The sequence below is a fragment of the Pelophylax lessonae genome, assembly GCF_965119305.1.
Source record: "Pelophylax lessonae genome assembly, chromosome: 6".
Lineage (NCBI taxonomy): Eukaryota > Metazoa > Chordata > Amphibia > Anura > Ranidae > Pelophylax > Pelophylax lessonae.
In genome coordinates, this window is record NC_138773.1 from 190,121,141 (window position 1) to 190,138,387 (window position 17,247).

Sequence of the window (17,247 nt, forward strand, 5' to 3'; positions counted from 1 at the left end):
AAGGAGGAGGAGAGCAGACTGTTAAAGTGCCCCTTTATAGGGGAACTGAGGACACTGATATAAAGGGTCCAATGACAGGTCCATCTACGCTCACTGAGCTGAGACGGACCTGTCAGAGTCCCACTCTCCTCTATGGGGAGATGGGACTAAAACTGACCGCCTGTCCATTTTCATCTGATCCGATCCTCCAAACGGATGGAAAATAGGGTCACCATCTGTCTGGATTTTGCAGACAGTATTGGATAGTGCCGGTGTCAGCGGACAGGTCACCACTGACATCCGCTGCTCCATAGGGGTGAATGGAGGGTCTGACCAGATCCGCTTGAAAAGCTGAGAGGCGGACCTGATCGAAAAGCTAGTGTGAAAGGACCCCTACTGCTCAAAAAATGAAACACTAGAGGAAAATTAGGATAAGAAACTTTTATAAAATAAAACCTGCTTGACACCTAGTATTAATAAAAAATTCCACAAAGGTCAGCGAGTACTCTAACTGCTGTACCATAACTTGATCATACCTTGCTCTTATGCTCCTTTAGTATGTACTGATCATGAAGAAAATGTCATTATTAGAAAAGCCTTTTGCTAGCTGGATAAGCATTGCCATGCACTACTAAATAGATTGTCTAGTGTCAGGTAAAAAAAAAAAGCTTTCTTTGGAAACGCAGAAACCCCAATGCAGCAAAAATGTTAATCAGCAGTAAGACCAAGTCCTCTACTGGAACACCAAGTTCAGGAAAACTGTCATCTACAGTGTGCAGCAATGCGCAGAATAGCCATTTCTGACACAGTGTCAGTCTGGATTTGAAAGTGAGCTATAAAATCTAGGCTATCCCTTCGGAGAGGCACAGATGCCTGGAATGTGATTTAATTTTGTTGGTCAGGTTTAGAGGAAGGTTTATGTGTGAATAAAACAACCATTTAGACCTAATTCAGTGGAAAAAAAAGGAATAAGTGTGCCTTATTTTAAAGTAAGTTCCCGCTCGTTCTCTCTCCTTCAGCTCCCCATCTTCATGAGCAAATTATATTATTGGATTTGTTAGGTTTGTAAGTTTAAATATCTCCATTGTAAAGACAAAATGATTTTAATATCTTAATGGTTCGGGCTTGTAATGTGTTTGCAAAAGTCTACATTGTTAATGTACGCCAACTATTGAAAACCAATAAAAAGACATTCACAGAAGATTTATGAGAGCCAATGTACCATCTTGCTTGTTGATTGGCTGAACCAGGACTTGATAAAGTACTTTTCATTCTTTAAGTAGTTGTAAACCCACCTTTAGGACTTGTACCTATAGGTACTGTGAATATCTCCTAAACTTGCACCATTTAAGAGATATTTACATTGCATGCAGCCGATGCTCTGAAGAAACTGCTGCCCGTGCCATTTCTTCAGAGCCCTGTGCCATGACCGGTGGCTCCCGCGCACATGCGCAGGAGTGACGTCGCGTGGCTCAAGCCAGTAATACAGCCAGAGTCCGCAGACCCTGAAGGAAGACGGGCGAAGATGGATGTGGCCGCCAGCGGGGACAACGTGGGCTTCGTTTGCAGGTGTCACATAATGTGCTAGTATGCAATGCATACTAGCACATTATGTGACTTTGCATGGAAGCAAAAAAAGAAAAAAAAAAAAAAAAAGAAGAGTTTACTTCCTCTTGAACCCCTTTTTTTCTGTGGCATTATTGTCCTCCTTTTTACTTTTTTTCTGTAAATATTTTGCTTGCACCATAAAAAAAAAAAAAAAAAAAAAGGAGATGAAGTAGAACTTTTATTTTTTCCATTTTGAACAGTAAGCCATGCTGTTCTGCCACCCATTGGGAGGATTACCCTTCACATCCTGTCCCATAACCAAAACAGGAAGTGAGAAGTGATCCCTCCAGCGTCCACAATCAAGTAGATATAGGAGGAGTCGCTTGTAGTGCAGTTGCACATCTTTCCCAGCAAGGAGTGTTATCTCCAAGGGTTAGAAAGGCTGGATTCACCCCTTTTTTATGGATAGTGTAGGACCCACTGATAATGGGGTACTTTGACGCAGTGGTGGGCTTGAGCACGATATGGCCATATGGTGGGACCAAATCCCCATTTTTATTTATGGATTGTCTCCATATTTGATAGCCTTTTCTTTTGCATGTGTGCACTATTCTTTTTTAACATACAAATCCCTACTTGTTACCAAAACTAGGGTACCCTTGAAAAGATTTCCCCTCTATTCCTGTTCAGGTGATGGCCCAAAATTTTAGATTTTTCCACTCTCAAACAGGACAAATGGAGAAGGTGAATCTCCCCAGTGGGGGCACAGACAGCAATAAACCCTGGCAGGGGTTCTAATCTATCTTCACTCAGTCCAAAAACTTAAAAAAAGGCTTTGCATTTTGTAATACTTGAATAGAAAATTTGTCCAAATTAAAATACCAAAAAAGCCGCAGATTTTTTTCAAAACTGTATTGGTTGACTGCCCAGGAGATGATGAGTCACAGATCCACAATCTGTTGGAAAACCCTTATTGAAAAAAAAAAAAAAAACCAAATCTAGAAAAGATATGTGACTGCTTCTGTTAGCATCTTGCTTGATTAATCCCCCTCACAACGTGCAGAGAATGCTATCAGAAATCTATAGCTATAGTTGCAATGAGGTAACATGTGAAAATGTAACCAATTCCAAAAAGAAAAATGTACTGACATCTGGAAAGAGTCACAACCAATACAAAAACGGACATCGTACATATAATTTTATTCAGGTCTGTTTACACGGAACAGGAAATAAGTCTTGTTCCATAGAAAAATGGACCTGAGCGGACACCGATGGAAATGAACGATCATGGGTTTGCCCATGGGAATGTCTGTGAATGGAAGGATGGATGAACAATTGACAGACAGAACAGCCGTGTGATGAGGGGCCTTTTATTCCACCTGATAAGCCTGCAAATGATGCACCTCCTGCTCCTTCAAGGCTACACTCACTTCTCCACTGTTCTCTGTGCAGTCATGGTTGTCACATCGGCTGGACTTTAAAGATATGTCTTTTTAATTACTATTTTAAATACATTAGAAAATTTGTAAAGCAATTATATATGTTTGGTCTCTTAAGGAAAATAGCTTTTCTTTAACATTTTAATATAAAAAGCAGATGTCTCTGAGACGATTCTCAACCGCTGTGGATGTGTGCATCTATTGTTTACTTTTATTTAATCTTTAGAAAAGATAAGATATTTAGAACAATGCAAGAACATCTGTATTAAATCACAAGACCTTTTAACAATCGCAGCACTTGCACTTCAAAGAAGCTCTACATCCCTGCCGCCCAACGCATGGCCCGGTGGTCCTCTACATAATAGGCCCCATATACAGTGAGGGGAATAAAGTATTAAAATCCCCTGCTGATTTTGTAGGTTTGCCCACTGACACAGAAATAATCAGTCTATAATTTTAAAAGTAGGTATATTTTACCAGTGAGAGACAGCATAACAGCAAAAATATCAAAAAAAAAACACATTACAAAAAAGTTATAAATTGATTTGCATTTTATTGACTGAAATAAGTATTTGATCCCCTATCAATCAGCAAGATTTCTGGATCCCAGGTGTCTTCTATACAGGTAGCAAGCTGAGAATGGGAGCACTCTCTTAAAAGGGAGTGCTCCTAATCTCAGCTTGTTACCTGTATTAAAGACACCTGTCCACAGAAGCAATCAATCAGATTCCAATTTCTACACCATGGCCGAGACCAAAGAGCTGTCTTAGGATGTCAGGGACAAGACTGTAGACCTATACAAGGCTGGAATGGGCTGCAAGACTATCGCCAAGCAGCTTGGTGAGAGGGTGATAGTTGGTGCGATTATTCACAAATGGAAGAAACCCAAAATACCTGTCAATCTCTCTCGGTCTGGGGCTACATGCAAGTTCTAATCTCATGGCGTTTCAATGATCATGAGAACAGTAAGACATTAGCCCAGAACTACACGGGAGAATCTTGTCAATGATCTCAAGGCAGCTGGGACCATAGTCACCAAGAAAACAATTGGTAACACAATACGCTGTGAGGGACTAAAATCCTGCAGCGCCCGCAAGGTCCCCCTGCTCAAGAAAGCACATGTACAGGCTCATCTGAAGTTTGCTAATGAAAATCTGAATGATTCAGAGAACTGGCTGAAAGTGTTGTGGTCAGATGAGACCAAAATCAAGCTCTTTGGCATCAACTCAACTCGCCGTGTTTGGAGGAGGAATGCTGCCTAAAACCCCAAGAACGCCATCCCCACAGTCAAGCATGGGGGTGGAAACATGGTTTGTGGGTGTTTTTCTGCAAAGGGGACAGGACAACTTCACCGCATCTAAGGTATGATGGACGGGGCCCTGTAGCGCCAAATCTTGGGTGAGAACCTCATTCCCTCAGCCAGGGCATTGAAAATGGGTCGTGGATGGGTATTCCGGCATGACAAACCAAAACACACAGCCAGGGCCACAAAGGAGTGACTCAAGGAGAAGCACATTAACATCCTGAAGTGGCCTAGCCAGTCTCCAGACCTTAAACCCATAGAAAATTTGTGGAGGGGGCTGAAGGTTCGAGTTACCAAACGTCAGCCTTGAAACTTTAATGACTTGGAGAGGATCTGCAAAGAGTGGGACAAAATCCCTCCTGAGAAGTGTGCAAACCTGGTAGCCAACTACAAGAAACGTCTGACCTCTGTGATTGCCAACAAGTGTTTCTCCATCAAGTCATGTTTTGCAAAGGGGTCAAATACTTATTTCACTCATTAAATTCAAATCAAATTAGAACTTTTTTGATATGGGTTTTCTGGATTTTTTTTTGTTATTCGGTGTCACTGTTAAAATAAACCTACCATTAAAATTATATAGACTGACCACTTCTTTGTCAGTGGGCAAACGTACAAAATCAGCAAGGGATCAAATGCTTTTTTCCGGTCACCGTTGATAGAAGAGTGGCAGCCGACTGCCAGGCACTGGAATGCACTCTGTATTCCAGCACCTGGTACCGAAAAACAAACTGTACTGTGTGGGGATTGAGGGTTATTACTGCACTTAAACCAGTGCTGGGGGTTATTAATGCAGTCACTGACACGAATGCTGGGGGTTATTACTGCATCCACTGACACAGGAGGTTATTATTGCAGTCATTGACACCAATGCTGGGGGCGAATATTGCTGTCACTGATGCCAATGCTGGGGGTAAATATTTCAATCAAGGACTCTAATGTTGGGGGCTTATTATTGTGGTAACGGATACCAATTCTGGGGATTATGGTGTTCACTAACACCAATGTTGGGGATTATTATTGCAGTTACTGCCAAAAATGCTGGGATTTTTTTTTACTGCATCCACTGAAACTAATAATGTTAGGGGTTAATATTGCGTTGACTCACACCAGCGCTGGGGATTATTATTGTGTCCCCTGACATCAGTGCTAGGGGTTATTGTGTCTGCTGACACCAATGCAGGGGGTTGTTGTTGCCTCAACTGACACCGATGCTGGGGGCTTTTCTTGCAGTCACAGGCGCCTATGCTGAAGGTAAATATTGCACACACTGACACTAACGTTGGGGGTTATTATTGTGGTCATTGACATCAATGCTGCGGAATAATACACTCACTGACACCACTGCTGGGGGCTATTTTTGCGTCCACTGACACCAATGCTGGGGGTTATTATTGCATCCACTGGCACCAATGCTGGGGGTTATTATTGCATCCACTGACACCAATGCTGGGGGTTATTATTGCATCCACTGACACCAATGCTGGGGGTTATTATTGCATCCACTGACACCAATGCTGGGGGTTATTATTGCATCCACTGACACCAATGCTGGGGGTTATTATTGCATCCACTGACACCAATGCTGGGGGTTATTATTGCATCCAGTGACACCAATGTTGGGGGTTATTATTGCATCCACTGACACCATGCTGGGTTTTTTTATTGCATCCACTGACACCAATGCTGGGGGTTTTTGTGCCCACTGACACCAATGCTGGGGGGTTTTGTGCCCATTGACACCAATGCTGGGGGTAATTGTTTGTACCACTGGTGTAACAAAGTGTACCCTACTTGGAATCTGGACCTGAGGACTGGACATTTATCATCTATGCTCAAAAACTGGTGATTTACCACAAACATCATCACCTATAAGGCTCTCTAGCTAGAAGCCCCACTATATCATCCATATTGGGGACCACATGTTCAAAACCTGTATTAAGGCCAGGGGTTGGCTCTCTAAGGCCTCAGTGTTACCTGCTCCCTTCATATAGATGGTGTTCTCTCCTCTTCTATGCCTCATAAACATAATGATATTGCACACTATAAATATGATGGGCAAAAGTACAGATTCTTTCAAACTTTGTTTTTACCTGAAACATGTCTACATACAACACCAATTAATTGACTATATGATACTCCTCATAACCCTGATAAAGACGACGTGAACTCTCTGAAACACGTCGAGTGGAGAAGATTCATATTTTTATACATTTCACAGTTATGTCATAGTAATGTAATAGTAGCCTAGTTAGCCATGTCTTTTCTTTCTATAAGTTGATGTACTAATATTATTATTATTATTATACAGGATTTATATAGCGCAGACAGTTTGCGCAGCGCTTTACAATTTTTACGCATACTATACAATTTAATTTACTATTTTTACGCATTTCACTTCTCATATATATTTTTGAAATTCAAGTGCCCTAAAAGTAAAAAAAAAAGGCATTTCTCTGTATGCATTTAACTATAGGGCTGTGGCACTTTGCCCAGGGTTGTTGTCACCTTGAGTCTACATAGGTTTGGAATATATATTTTATATATATTATTATATTATGTGAGTGCTCCTGCTTTACCTTTTTAACAGATTATTTTTATTACCTTGGAGCGCAGGGCAAGATTTTCCTCCTCCAGTTCTCGAAGTTTCCCATGCAAGTTATCAAGCTGCAGCAGGCCATGTGTGAGGGTAAATGAGTCATTGGACCTCAAGGGGGTTGAACAGCTGGAATCAGTCTCACTCTCTTCTGAGGCAATAGATACCACCCTAAGCAAGTCATCCTTCTTGGCTAACTCATGTTGGAGTTGGTTTACCTGGTAAGGGGATAATACATTTCAATGTAAGTAACTAGCATTAGAAATTAAAAAGGTATTCATAGATCAGCATCTGATCTGCATAACAACAGCATTCATCTTAAGACTCTGCACTACCCCCAACCAAGGCAAAATAATAGTGTTGCATCAATTGTCCCTGTTGCTATAAAATAATATGTTGTGATTGTGCAAACTTATGTAATCGTTCCACAGAACCAAAATTTGGCAGTCAGATCTTCCGACTGCAGTCTTCCGTCCGTGGGCATCTTTGGGAGGAAAGCAAAATAAGGATTCATCGATATTAAAGTCTTTTTTTTTTTTTTCAATGAAAATAACAAACATGTTCTACTTACCGCCTCTGTGCAGTTGGATTTGCACAAAGCAGCCCAAATCCTCCGCTTATCGGTTCCCTCTTTGGTGCTCCTGGCCCCTCCCTCCTGTTAAGTGCCCCCACAGTAAGCAGCTTGCTATGGGGCACCCGAGCCGAGTCACTCCATGTCCATTCAGACATGGAGTTGTCCCGCCCCCTCTCTCTCCTGAGCGGCTGACTGACTTTGATTGACACCAGCAGGATCCAATGGCACCACTGCTGTGTCTCAGCCAATCAGCCAAACTCCTGGACATTGCTGGATAGAGATGGGGCTCAGGTATTAGGGGGTGATGGGGGGGCTGCTACACACAGAAGGTTTTTTATCTAAATACATAAAATGGATTAAGATGAAAAACCTTCTGACTTTACAACTCCTTTAAGTTAACTAAAATTATTTTCATGCATACATAATAACATAGAAAACCTTGCTATTAAGAGAGGTATGCCCATTGGCCAATTCAGTGGCCGCCACCCCTGCACAAAAAAGCATAGTTTTTCATTTTCTTACTTTTTATTTTTGGTACCATTAACAATGTCCCACCCCCCCCCCCCCCCAGTAGCGGAAATTACGTGTATTAAGGAAGAAATTAAAGGACTTCATACACTAAATTGTCAAAAGTATTGGGACGCCTGCCTTTACACGGACATGAGCTTTAATGGCATCCCAGTGTTAGCCTGTAGGGTTCAATATTGAGTTGGCCCACCCTTTGCAGCTATACCAGCTTCAACTCTTCTGGGAAGGCAGTCCACAAGGTTTAGGAGTGTGTCTATGGCAATGTTTGACCATTCTTCCACAAGCATTTTTGTGAGGTCATGCACTGATGTTGGACGAGAAGGCCTGCCACGCAGTCTCCACTCTAATTCATCCCAAGGGTGAGAGCATGACTCTGCGCAGGCCAGTCAAGTTCCTCCACCCCAAACTCGCTCACCCATGTCTTTATGGACTTTGCTTTGTGCACTGGTCCAAATCATTTTGCAGCTATAACAATATTGAACCCTACGAACTAAGACTGGAATGCCATTAAAGTTCATGTAAAGGCAGGTGTCCCAATACTTTTGACAATATAGTGTATATGGAGCTACATAAGTTATTACATAATTTAGAATGAAAGGATAAAAGGTTGAACCTTATGTTGCCTTGTACTGTATGTGATAAGAAACATGATAACGCTTATCATAACGTTATAAAAGCTGGTCAATAAATCATGATAAATGTGGAATGAAAGAAAACATTCTACGAAAAAAAAAAAAAAAAAAGGAAAAAGAATGGAATGTATAGGATGTCACATAAGAGTCAAGCTTACATAACTAAATAGTAAAGATAGAAATATAAAAATGTAGGAAAAGAAAATCTGTTTGGACCATCACGCTTATGAACAAACTTTCTGATCAGATTTTACAACTTTTCTTACCCGTCTTTTAATAGAACTGGTTATGAGCACCCTCTTAACCTTTATTTATCATACTGTGCTCTAATTTAATAAGCTGGTAAAAAAAAAACTATTAGCTTTTCCAATACATTTGAATAGAGAAATCAGGAGACTATGGATCCACTCTCTTCTTGGATTGCAATACAAACCTCAAATCTTTTAAAATGGACAACTTTGGATATTCTCTTATGAGAAAATTGTAGTAATTAAAAAGTATGATAAACACATTTTCAGCATATTTTACTAAAAATAAGAATGTACAGTTCTTTCTCTGTTAAGAAGACCACCAAAAGCTACACATTACATGCTTTGTAAAGGAACTCACATGATCCAGTGCTTGGGTCAGCTGCTCCTCTAAAGATTCATTCTGCTCGGTCAGTATGTGGTTCCTTTTCAGGAGAGCCTGGCCAATGCGAGCGGCTAGTTCCAGATCCCTGTCCCTCTGTTAAAAAGAATATGTAAACTTTTTCAAACATGGATACCATAAAATTATCAATGCCTATCTGGTCAGTTACAGCGATGTCGGGAAATTATTCAATGTTTCTGGGCAGTCTGAAACTCCTGCAGACTCTCCTTGGGTGACTGCCCTTCGAAGTCAGTAATGTGTATGTTAAGCTTTACAGAAAAGTAGAGGACAGGAATGGCATAATCAGTATGCTGCTTTTTCTTCACTAGTCAACTGAAGGCTTAGGTAGATTCCGAACCAATGTGTATAGCTTAACTACAATGCAATCTGCAGAGATGTCCAGGACCTGGCTTTCCTGTCTGCCAGGAGTGTCTGGATCACAAAACTGGCAAAATAATATTATAAATACTTTGGCAGGTAAAACAATTCTCACATATGCATTTTAACTGTGTATTTACACATTTGCCTTATGTATAGTGAATAAGGAATTGAGTAATTTCAATTGACCTGTAAGAAACAACCTCCGAGATAGTTCATATAAATACATGGTAAGTCATGATGAGTCATGATAAATTATTATAATCAAATGTAATAAGTACATGAGTCCTATGACCAAGTTTTGGGATCATCAGTGATCTATCTGGGGGCTTAATAAAATACATATTGGTGGAGCCATACAAGACACGTATGCATTTAAATTGGACACTCGACTGATGGGGTAACTTAAATTGATCATTCTTGAGACAACTCTTTAGGAATCGTCTGAGGAAGCTACTAAGCGAAACGCGTAGCGATTCCATATCTACCACGAGTGAACCCTACATTTGATAATAATTTATCATGATTCATCATGACTTACCATGTATTTATATGAATCGGTTTCAGAGGCATTGGGGTTCCAGTGGTGTAGGAGTTTGTCCTACGATTTATGTGCATGTATTGCTTATGTGTTATTGAACACGTCTATTGTTGTATCTTTGTATGTCTGTATTAATTAAAATTATATTTTTTATCAAATGATTGTTACATTTCTTCTCACTGAGATCAGCAATTGCTAGTTGCCTATAAAGTCCCAAAATATTTTGAAGGGGTGAGAGACCCCACCCAATTGTGTGGTTTCCCCCCCCCCCCCCTTGTTCACAAGTTAAAATCAGTATTTTTTGCTAGAAAACTACTTGGAACCCCCAAACATTATATTTATTTTTTAGCAAAGACTCTGGAGACTAACATGGCGGTCGTTGCAATATTTTTTGTCATGCGGTATTTGCGCAGCGGTCTTTCAAATGCAATTTTTTTTTAAAAATTACATTTCACTGCATTTAAAAAAAAACTAAACAGTAAAGTTAGCCCATTTTTTTGTATATTGCAAAAGATGATGTCACGTCGAGTAAATAGATACCCAACATGTTACAGTTTAAAATTGCACACACCCGCGGAATGGCAACAAACTACGGTCAATAAAAATCTCCATAGGCGACACTTTAAAATTTTTAAACGGTTACCAGTTTAGAGTTCGAGAGTAGCTCTTTTTTTTAAATGATTGCTCTCGCTTTGGCGATCGCGGCGACACCTCACGTGTGGTTTGAACAGCGATTTCATTTGTGGGCGCGACTTTCGTATACGTTTTCTTTCGTGTGTGAGCTCACGACGACAGGGGCGACTAAACAACTTTTTTTTTTCCTATTTCATTTATTTATTTTTTTAATTTTAGCACAGGTTTTTAAAAAAAAAAAAATCTGATCAATTTTATTGCTGTCACAAGCAATGTAAACATCCCTTGTGACAGCAATAGGCAGTGACAGGTACTCTTTATGGAGGAATCGGGGGTCTAAAAGACCCTAGACCCCTCCACTACACTTCCATGTATTCAAAATGTCGAAAACTGCATTTTTGAATACTGTCACTTTTTAAATTCGGCACCTTTAGCAGCCGAGTAACCCGGACGTGACGTCATGGATGCCGCCTCCGGGTTACGTCATCCGGCTTTGATCGGAGCGCCGGTTGGTTGCTCGGGTCTCCCGGTGGGACGGGAGACTCGGGCATAGCCGCATCCGGCTTTGATCAGGACTCCAATGACCACTCGTACCAGATCTAGTAAACATTAGTCAGGTAGTTCATTGATTCTTCCTGTCAGTGTAAAACTGCCTGCCTGTACAATTTATGGGCAGACAGCTTACACTTACAGTCTGCAGGATATGTGCATGGCATTAGTGATCTGCTAAATCGCAGGTGCAATGCTTTCCAGGCTCCTAAAACAAAAAAATAGTTAATGCATTTTTTTTTTTAACCTGCAAAAAATTTGCATTTATTTTAATTTTTTTTTTTTTGTTAAAAGGTGAACTTATCCTTTAAAACACTTATACTCCGGAAGATTTACCCCCCCACCCCCCACCCCCCCTTCATGACCAGGCCATTTTTTGCTATACGGCCCCGCATTACTTTAACTGACAATTGCGGTGTCAAGCGACGCTGTACATAAAATACATTTATATCATTTTTCCCCTCACAAACAGAGCTTTTTTTTGGTGGTATTTGATCACCACTAATAAATGTAGGAGAAGCAATAAATCCTTAATGAAGGTGGGTCCGGAAAGCTGGATGCCAATCACTGGACTGCTAGTGTCTTGAGCTCAGCACAATCAATTAGCATGAAATGAAAGGTAGCAAGATATCCAAGTGCTCTCTATAAATCAACCCTTTATTGATATAATAAAATGTAACTCACATTATAAAGCACAATTCAAGCTTGTGCGGGCCGTGCAGGTAAAAACATATGTAGATGAGGAGCCGTGCTGTCAGGTCGCCGCTCGTCCGTCAGTCTCCGCCCCCTATACGCGTGGCGGCACGACTTCGTCAGTAGTGGACCCCTACTGATGAAGTCATGACGCGCAAGCGTATGATGCCACGTGTATAGGGGAGCAAAAAGTTATGTTATTTTTACTTAACTGTACTGACCTCACCTCTCCATAACACGTTGTTCTTTATTACAGTTTATGTTTTACAAACTACAGATTAAATCTCTTTTTTTTTTTTTTTTTAAATTACAAAAAATGTTATACTTATCACCTCTGTGAAGTTGGTTTTGCACAGAGCAGCCCGGATCCTCCTCTTTTTGGGTCCCTTGTTGCTGCTTCTAGCCCCTCCCTTCTATTGAGTGCCCCCACACCAAGCAGCTTGCTATGGGGGCATCCGAGCCGAGCTGCAGCTCTGTGTGTCCATGCAGACAGGGAGCTCCAGTTTGGCCCCGCCCCCTCTCTCCTGATCGGCTGACTTTGATTGACAGCCATGGGTGCCAATGGCACTGCGGTTGTGTCTGAGCCAATCAGGAGAGAGGGTCCCGGATGGCCGATGGACTTGTGGACATCACTGGACAGAGAAGGACCTCAGGTAAGTATTAGGGGGGTGCTGGGGAGTCTGCTACACCCAGAAAGTTTTTTTTAACTTAATGCATAGAATGCATTAAGATAAAAAACCTTCTGCCTTTACAATTCCTTTAAGATATAGAATGTTCCTGTTACAGATGCAAAATTAATTTACAATCACTCATAATGATTTGTTGCAACAAAATAAGAATGAGTAAACTTACCTCGGTCAGTAAGTGACTTAGCATATCTGCATCATTATAACTTCTAGTCATCTGATCTATTCGTTCTGAACCGAGAACTGAGAAAAAAAAAAAAAAAACATACATAAGTGCAAAAGACCAATCCGATATATAGCACCTAAGACTGTATATAACGGCAAATAAGAGTGCGGAAATCTATGGGAATCTATGCATGATCACATTATAAATCCATCCGTACATGGCTGTCACCTTCCTGCACACTGTGGCTCTAGATAGGTCTGTCTTACGTTCCAAGTATTTAATAGCTTTCTAAATCGGAGTGTGGACGGCCTCCAAGACTGCACAGCGATCATCTAACTTGTACCACCTTCAGTGCACTGTTTGGCCTTTTCCTAGCTATGGGGACTCAGACAACTCAATTATGTAATCTGCAAAGATGGTAATGACATTACACATTTTCCAAAGTATGTGCAATCAATTCCAACAATGTAGTTTTGTTAAAGATTCAATTCAAAATTACCTTGTGAACTCTGACTTGATTTACAAGAGTCATCAAACGACGTGGTTGGCAGTTCAACAAAAGCTTAAGAAAGGTAGGAAGGTGAAGGGAAGGAAAGAAAAGAAAAGGAAATAAGAAGACAGAATAAACAGAAATCATACAGAGAAGAATGAGCTAGAACACAAAGGCAATATTAAGAACAATCATTTTTAGAAAGAAGTCGTTTACTAAAGGCGTTTACATGGCAGACAGAACATGTTGTGCTCTTCGCTAACCTTATAGAATTAATGTGTGCAAAATGTAACACAGGCAGACAGCTTTATAAGTTGCCAGGTCGCCTGGCATAGAGAAGCTGTGGACCCGTTCTAATAGGAGCGACACAAGTCGCTCCGACTTAGAAAAAGGTTCCGGAGCTTCTTTGGGGCGACCTGGAGCGACCTGCATTGACTTCAATGTTATGAAGTCCGTGCTGGCCGCTCCGAGGTCGCGGTGCGAGCAGCGTGCCGCGACCTGTGAGGCCGCCCCGGGAAGTCGGATCGCCCCAGTGTGAACGGGGCCTAAGTCATGACTATTAACAAAATAAAACACATACACCTTCATTCTGCCAGTTAATTAGGTCTAGATCTAGTTAGATTCAGACTGTTTGCTTAAAGTGAACCTGAGCCCAACAAAGTATTTACACATTCTGAACAAATAGTAAAAACACTTTAAAAAAATAAATAAAAGCCCTCATTCATCTCTGTAGCTAAAGGCATAATGGAGAAATTTAATTTAAGGCCCCTTTCACACAGGCGATCGGATCTGTCAATTTTTCAGGCAGACCTGACCGAACCCTCCAGTCTCTTCTATGAAGTGGCGTATGTCAGCGGACACATGTCCACTAACACCCACCACCATCTGATCCGATCCCATCTGCCAAAAATAGACAGATGGGCGACCTATCCCCATCTGTCTGGCGGACCGAATGGCATCGGATGAAAACAGAAAGGTCGTCCGTTTCCATCAGATTGCCACATAGAGGAGAGAGGGCTGTGTCCGCCTACTCAGTGGGGCACCTGTGTGAAGGGGGCCTTATTGTACTGAAGTACCACTCAATCACTCCATAAAAGAGGTATGGAGAGGAAGGAAAAATTTCAATTAAAAAGTGATAAAATACTGTAGGTATATTGTGACCATCAATCACTAGATTAGATTAGTTAGGTCTTTGGAAGCTATGTAATTTTAATATTAAAAACATTTTTGTTTTTTTATGCGATTCACATCTCTGGCCAGTACAATGAGAGTCCCATTTTCCTTCCCCTCTTCACCTATTTTATGGGATGATTGAGTTGTCGTCAGTAAAATTTGAGCAGGGATGGTGCCAACAGAGTTTGTTGTACACAAAATCAACCTGCCTTCTGTGGTTTTTCTATTTAACATGGATTATTAGGTTGTAGACACCATAGTACGGGTTGAGTTTGTTGGATTGTCTTTTCATTTTTATTCTCTGTACTTGATATATTAGTAGGTTTTTTGTTTTAAGATTTGCATTATGGCTGACTTTCTCAGGGCTTCTTGGAGTGGTTCCGTGCTCAAAATTCAAATTGAATAAGAGTGGTTGAACAAAGAAGAGAATGTGAAAACAACAACATATTGTTGGCACCCTTTTATTTTCAACAACACATAGATTCAGAAAGTAACAATGTACAACTTGATTAGGGATGGTAATAACAAAAAATTTGTTGCACATGAAATTAACCTGCCCCTTGCGTTTTTCGATAGAAGAAATTCATTTTAAAAGCTCAAAACGCACAGGCGTTTAAATCGCAGCTCCCCCCCCCCCCCCCCCCCACAGTACAAGCAGCTAGAGAGGTCATTGATGGCTTGTTTTAAATACTGTATATTTTTGCCCGTAAGAAAAAGTAAAATACTTTAACTTCTAGTCTGGGCACAGGTGAGCTTTAAGATCAACAGTTTTATGCTGGAACACACTGGCATAGAGCTATATTAAAAAATAAAATTGAATATACACTATATTGTCAAAAGTATTGTGACGCCTGCCTTTACATGCACATGAACTTTAATGGCATCCCAACCTTCGTCCGTAGGGTTCAATATTGAGTTGGCCCACCCTTTGCAGCTATAACAGCTTCAACTTTTCTGGAAAGGCTGGCCACAAGGTTTAATAGTGTGTCTATGGGAATATTTGACCATTCTTCCAGAAGTGCATTTGTGAAGTTGGCACTGATCCAAATCATTTGGTGGAGGGGGATTATGATGTGGGGTTGTTTTTCAGGGGTTGGGCTTGGCTCCTTAGTTCTAGTGAAGGGAACTCTTAAGGCGTCAGAATAGCAATACATTTTGGACAATTTTATGCTCCCAACTTTGTGGGAAGAGTTTTGGGATGGCCTCTTCGTGTTCCAATATGACTGCGCACCAGTGCACAAAGCAAGGTCCATCAAGACATGGATGAGCGAGTTTGGGGTGGAGGAACTTGACTGGCCTGCACAGAGTCCTGACCCCAATCCGTTAGAACATCTTTTGGATGAATTAGAACGGAGATCGTAAGCCAGGTCTTCTCGTCCAAAGTCAGTCTTACCTCACAAATACACTTTTGGAAAAATGGTCAAACATTACAATAGATCCACTCCTAAACCTTGTGGCTAGCCTTCCCAGAATAGTTGAAGCTGTTATAGCTGCAAAGGGTGGGCCAGCTCAAAATTGAACCCTACAACTGGGATGCCATTAAAGTTCTTGTGCATGTAAAGGCAGGTGTCCCAATACTTTTGACAATATAGTGCATTTCTCATGTAAGCTTTTCTTACCTGTAAGCTTAAAAAAGAGGCGTTCGGAGTTACAGCTAGTATCTTTTAGCTGTAAGAGCATCACAACAGAATATATTTCTACTTTGTTACAAGACTGGCACAAATTGCGGCTTTACTTTACTCCAACTCATATAAAGCACCCAAACTAAAATAATGTCATTAACTGGAAGTGTGGTATTCACTCCGAGCATCCTTATAGAGGGCAGATAACATTGTATTCATTATTTAGTATGTTACTCATAGACTCTCTTTGCCGTTCTGCAATGTCAGATTTTTCCCATCCTACCTGTGTGTTACCCAGCAGTTGCCAATCAGGTATTGCTCAGTTGCAGATGATGTTAAGCCCCATCTCTGGGGTAATTCTAATTTAAAACAGCTTAAAAAAGGACCCTATGAAAATAAAATAGTTTAGGAACACCAACTGCCTCCTTTTAAAGTACTGGCTGTCTCTTCAATGCATTTGAACAACTCAAGCAGAACAAGTGTGTAGATTAGAAAGTTGGGGTGAAGTTAGATCTGATCGGTGTTTCATGTCGGTGCTTCACAATTTTTTGAAACCAACAGAACAGCATAAGTCAGGCATATTTTCTGCTGTATTGCTACATTAGGCATATCAGCAAAAAAAAAAAAAGAAAAAAAAATATGTTCCAAAAGAGAACGGTTAAAGAAAAAAATGCTGGAGTTTAAAGTCTTAAAAAGTTTGCAATGTTCAGTACAGTGATCTGGAGATTCCACCCCTAACACTGTACAATTAAACTGAAGCATTCAAAGCAAGCTCACCTTGCAGGCTAATGGAGTTAAGAACCTCCTCATTCTGATTAATATCCAGATCACCGTTGTCCATCGCTGTTAGGATGAAGGCGCACAGCGCTGTCAGACCTGAGGTGGTGTAACCAGTCCTAGCTCCTGCATTGTGTGACTAGCAAGGAGCTGGGTGAAACCTATGTACAGAGTTGTGCATACTTTCCCTCAGGCACTACGGTGCAATAAAAAACACACAGCCCTGCCCAGCTCAGATAAAAACATCAATATTACTTGTGAACACTTCTACTTTTATTATCAGCAACAACCTGTAGGTCACATATTGTGCAAA

At 40.9% G+C, this 17,247-nt stretch overlaps 1 protein-coding gene across 3 annotated transcripts in view; it reads right to left on the reverse strand.

The window, feature by feature from the left end:
• The window catches only part of TRAK2 (trafficking kinesin protein 2), a 95,601-nt gene that overhangs the window by 28,283 nt on the left and 50,071 nt on the right, over positions 1–17,247 (reverse strand). The window contains exons 4-7 of one of the 3 annotated variants that reach the window (XM_082261308.1): positions 13,372–13,434; positions 12,873–12,949; positions 9,206–9,322; positions 6,871–7,080 (exon numbers count right to left, since the gene is read on the reverse strand). In XM_082261308.1, the coding sequence (XP_082117434.1) occupies positions 6,871–7,080; positions 9,206–9,322; positions 12,873–12,949; positions 13,372–13,434 (467 nt within the window). Of the gene's footprint in view, positions 1–6,870; positions 7,081–9,205; positions 9,323–12,872; positions 12,950–13,371; positions 13,435–16,934; positions 17,059–17,247 lie in introns of those variants that run through there. The other 2 variants (XM_082261310.1, XM_082261309.1) reach the window with 2 other exon arrangements.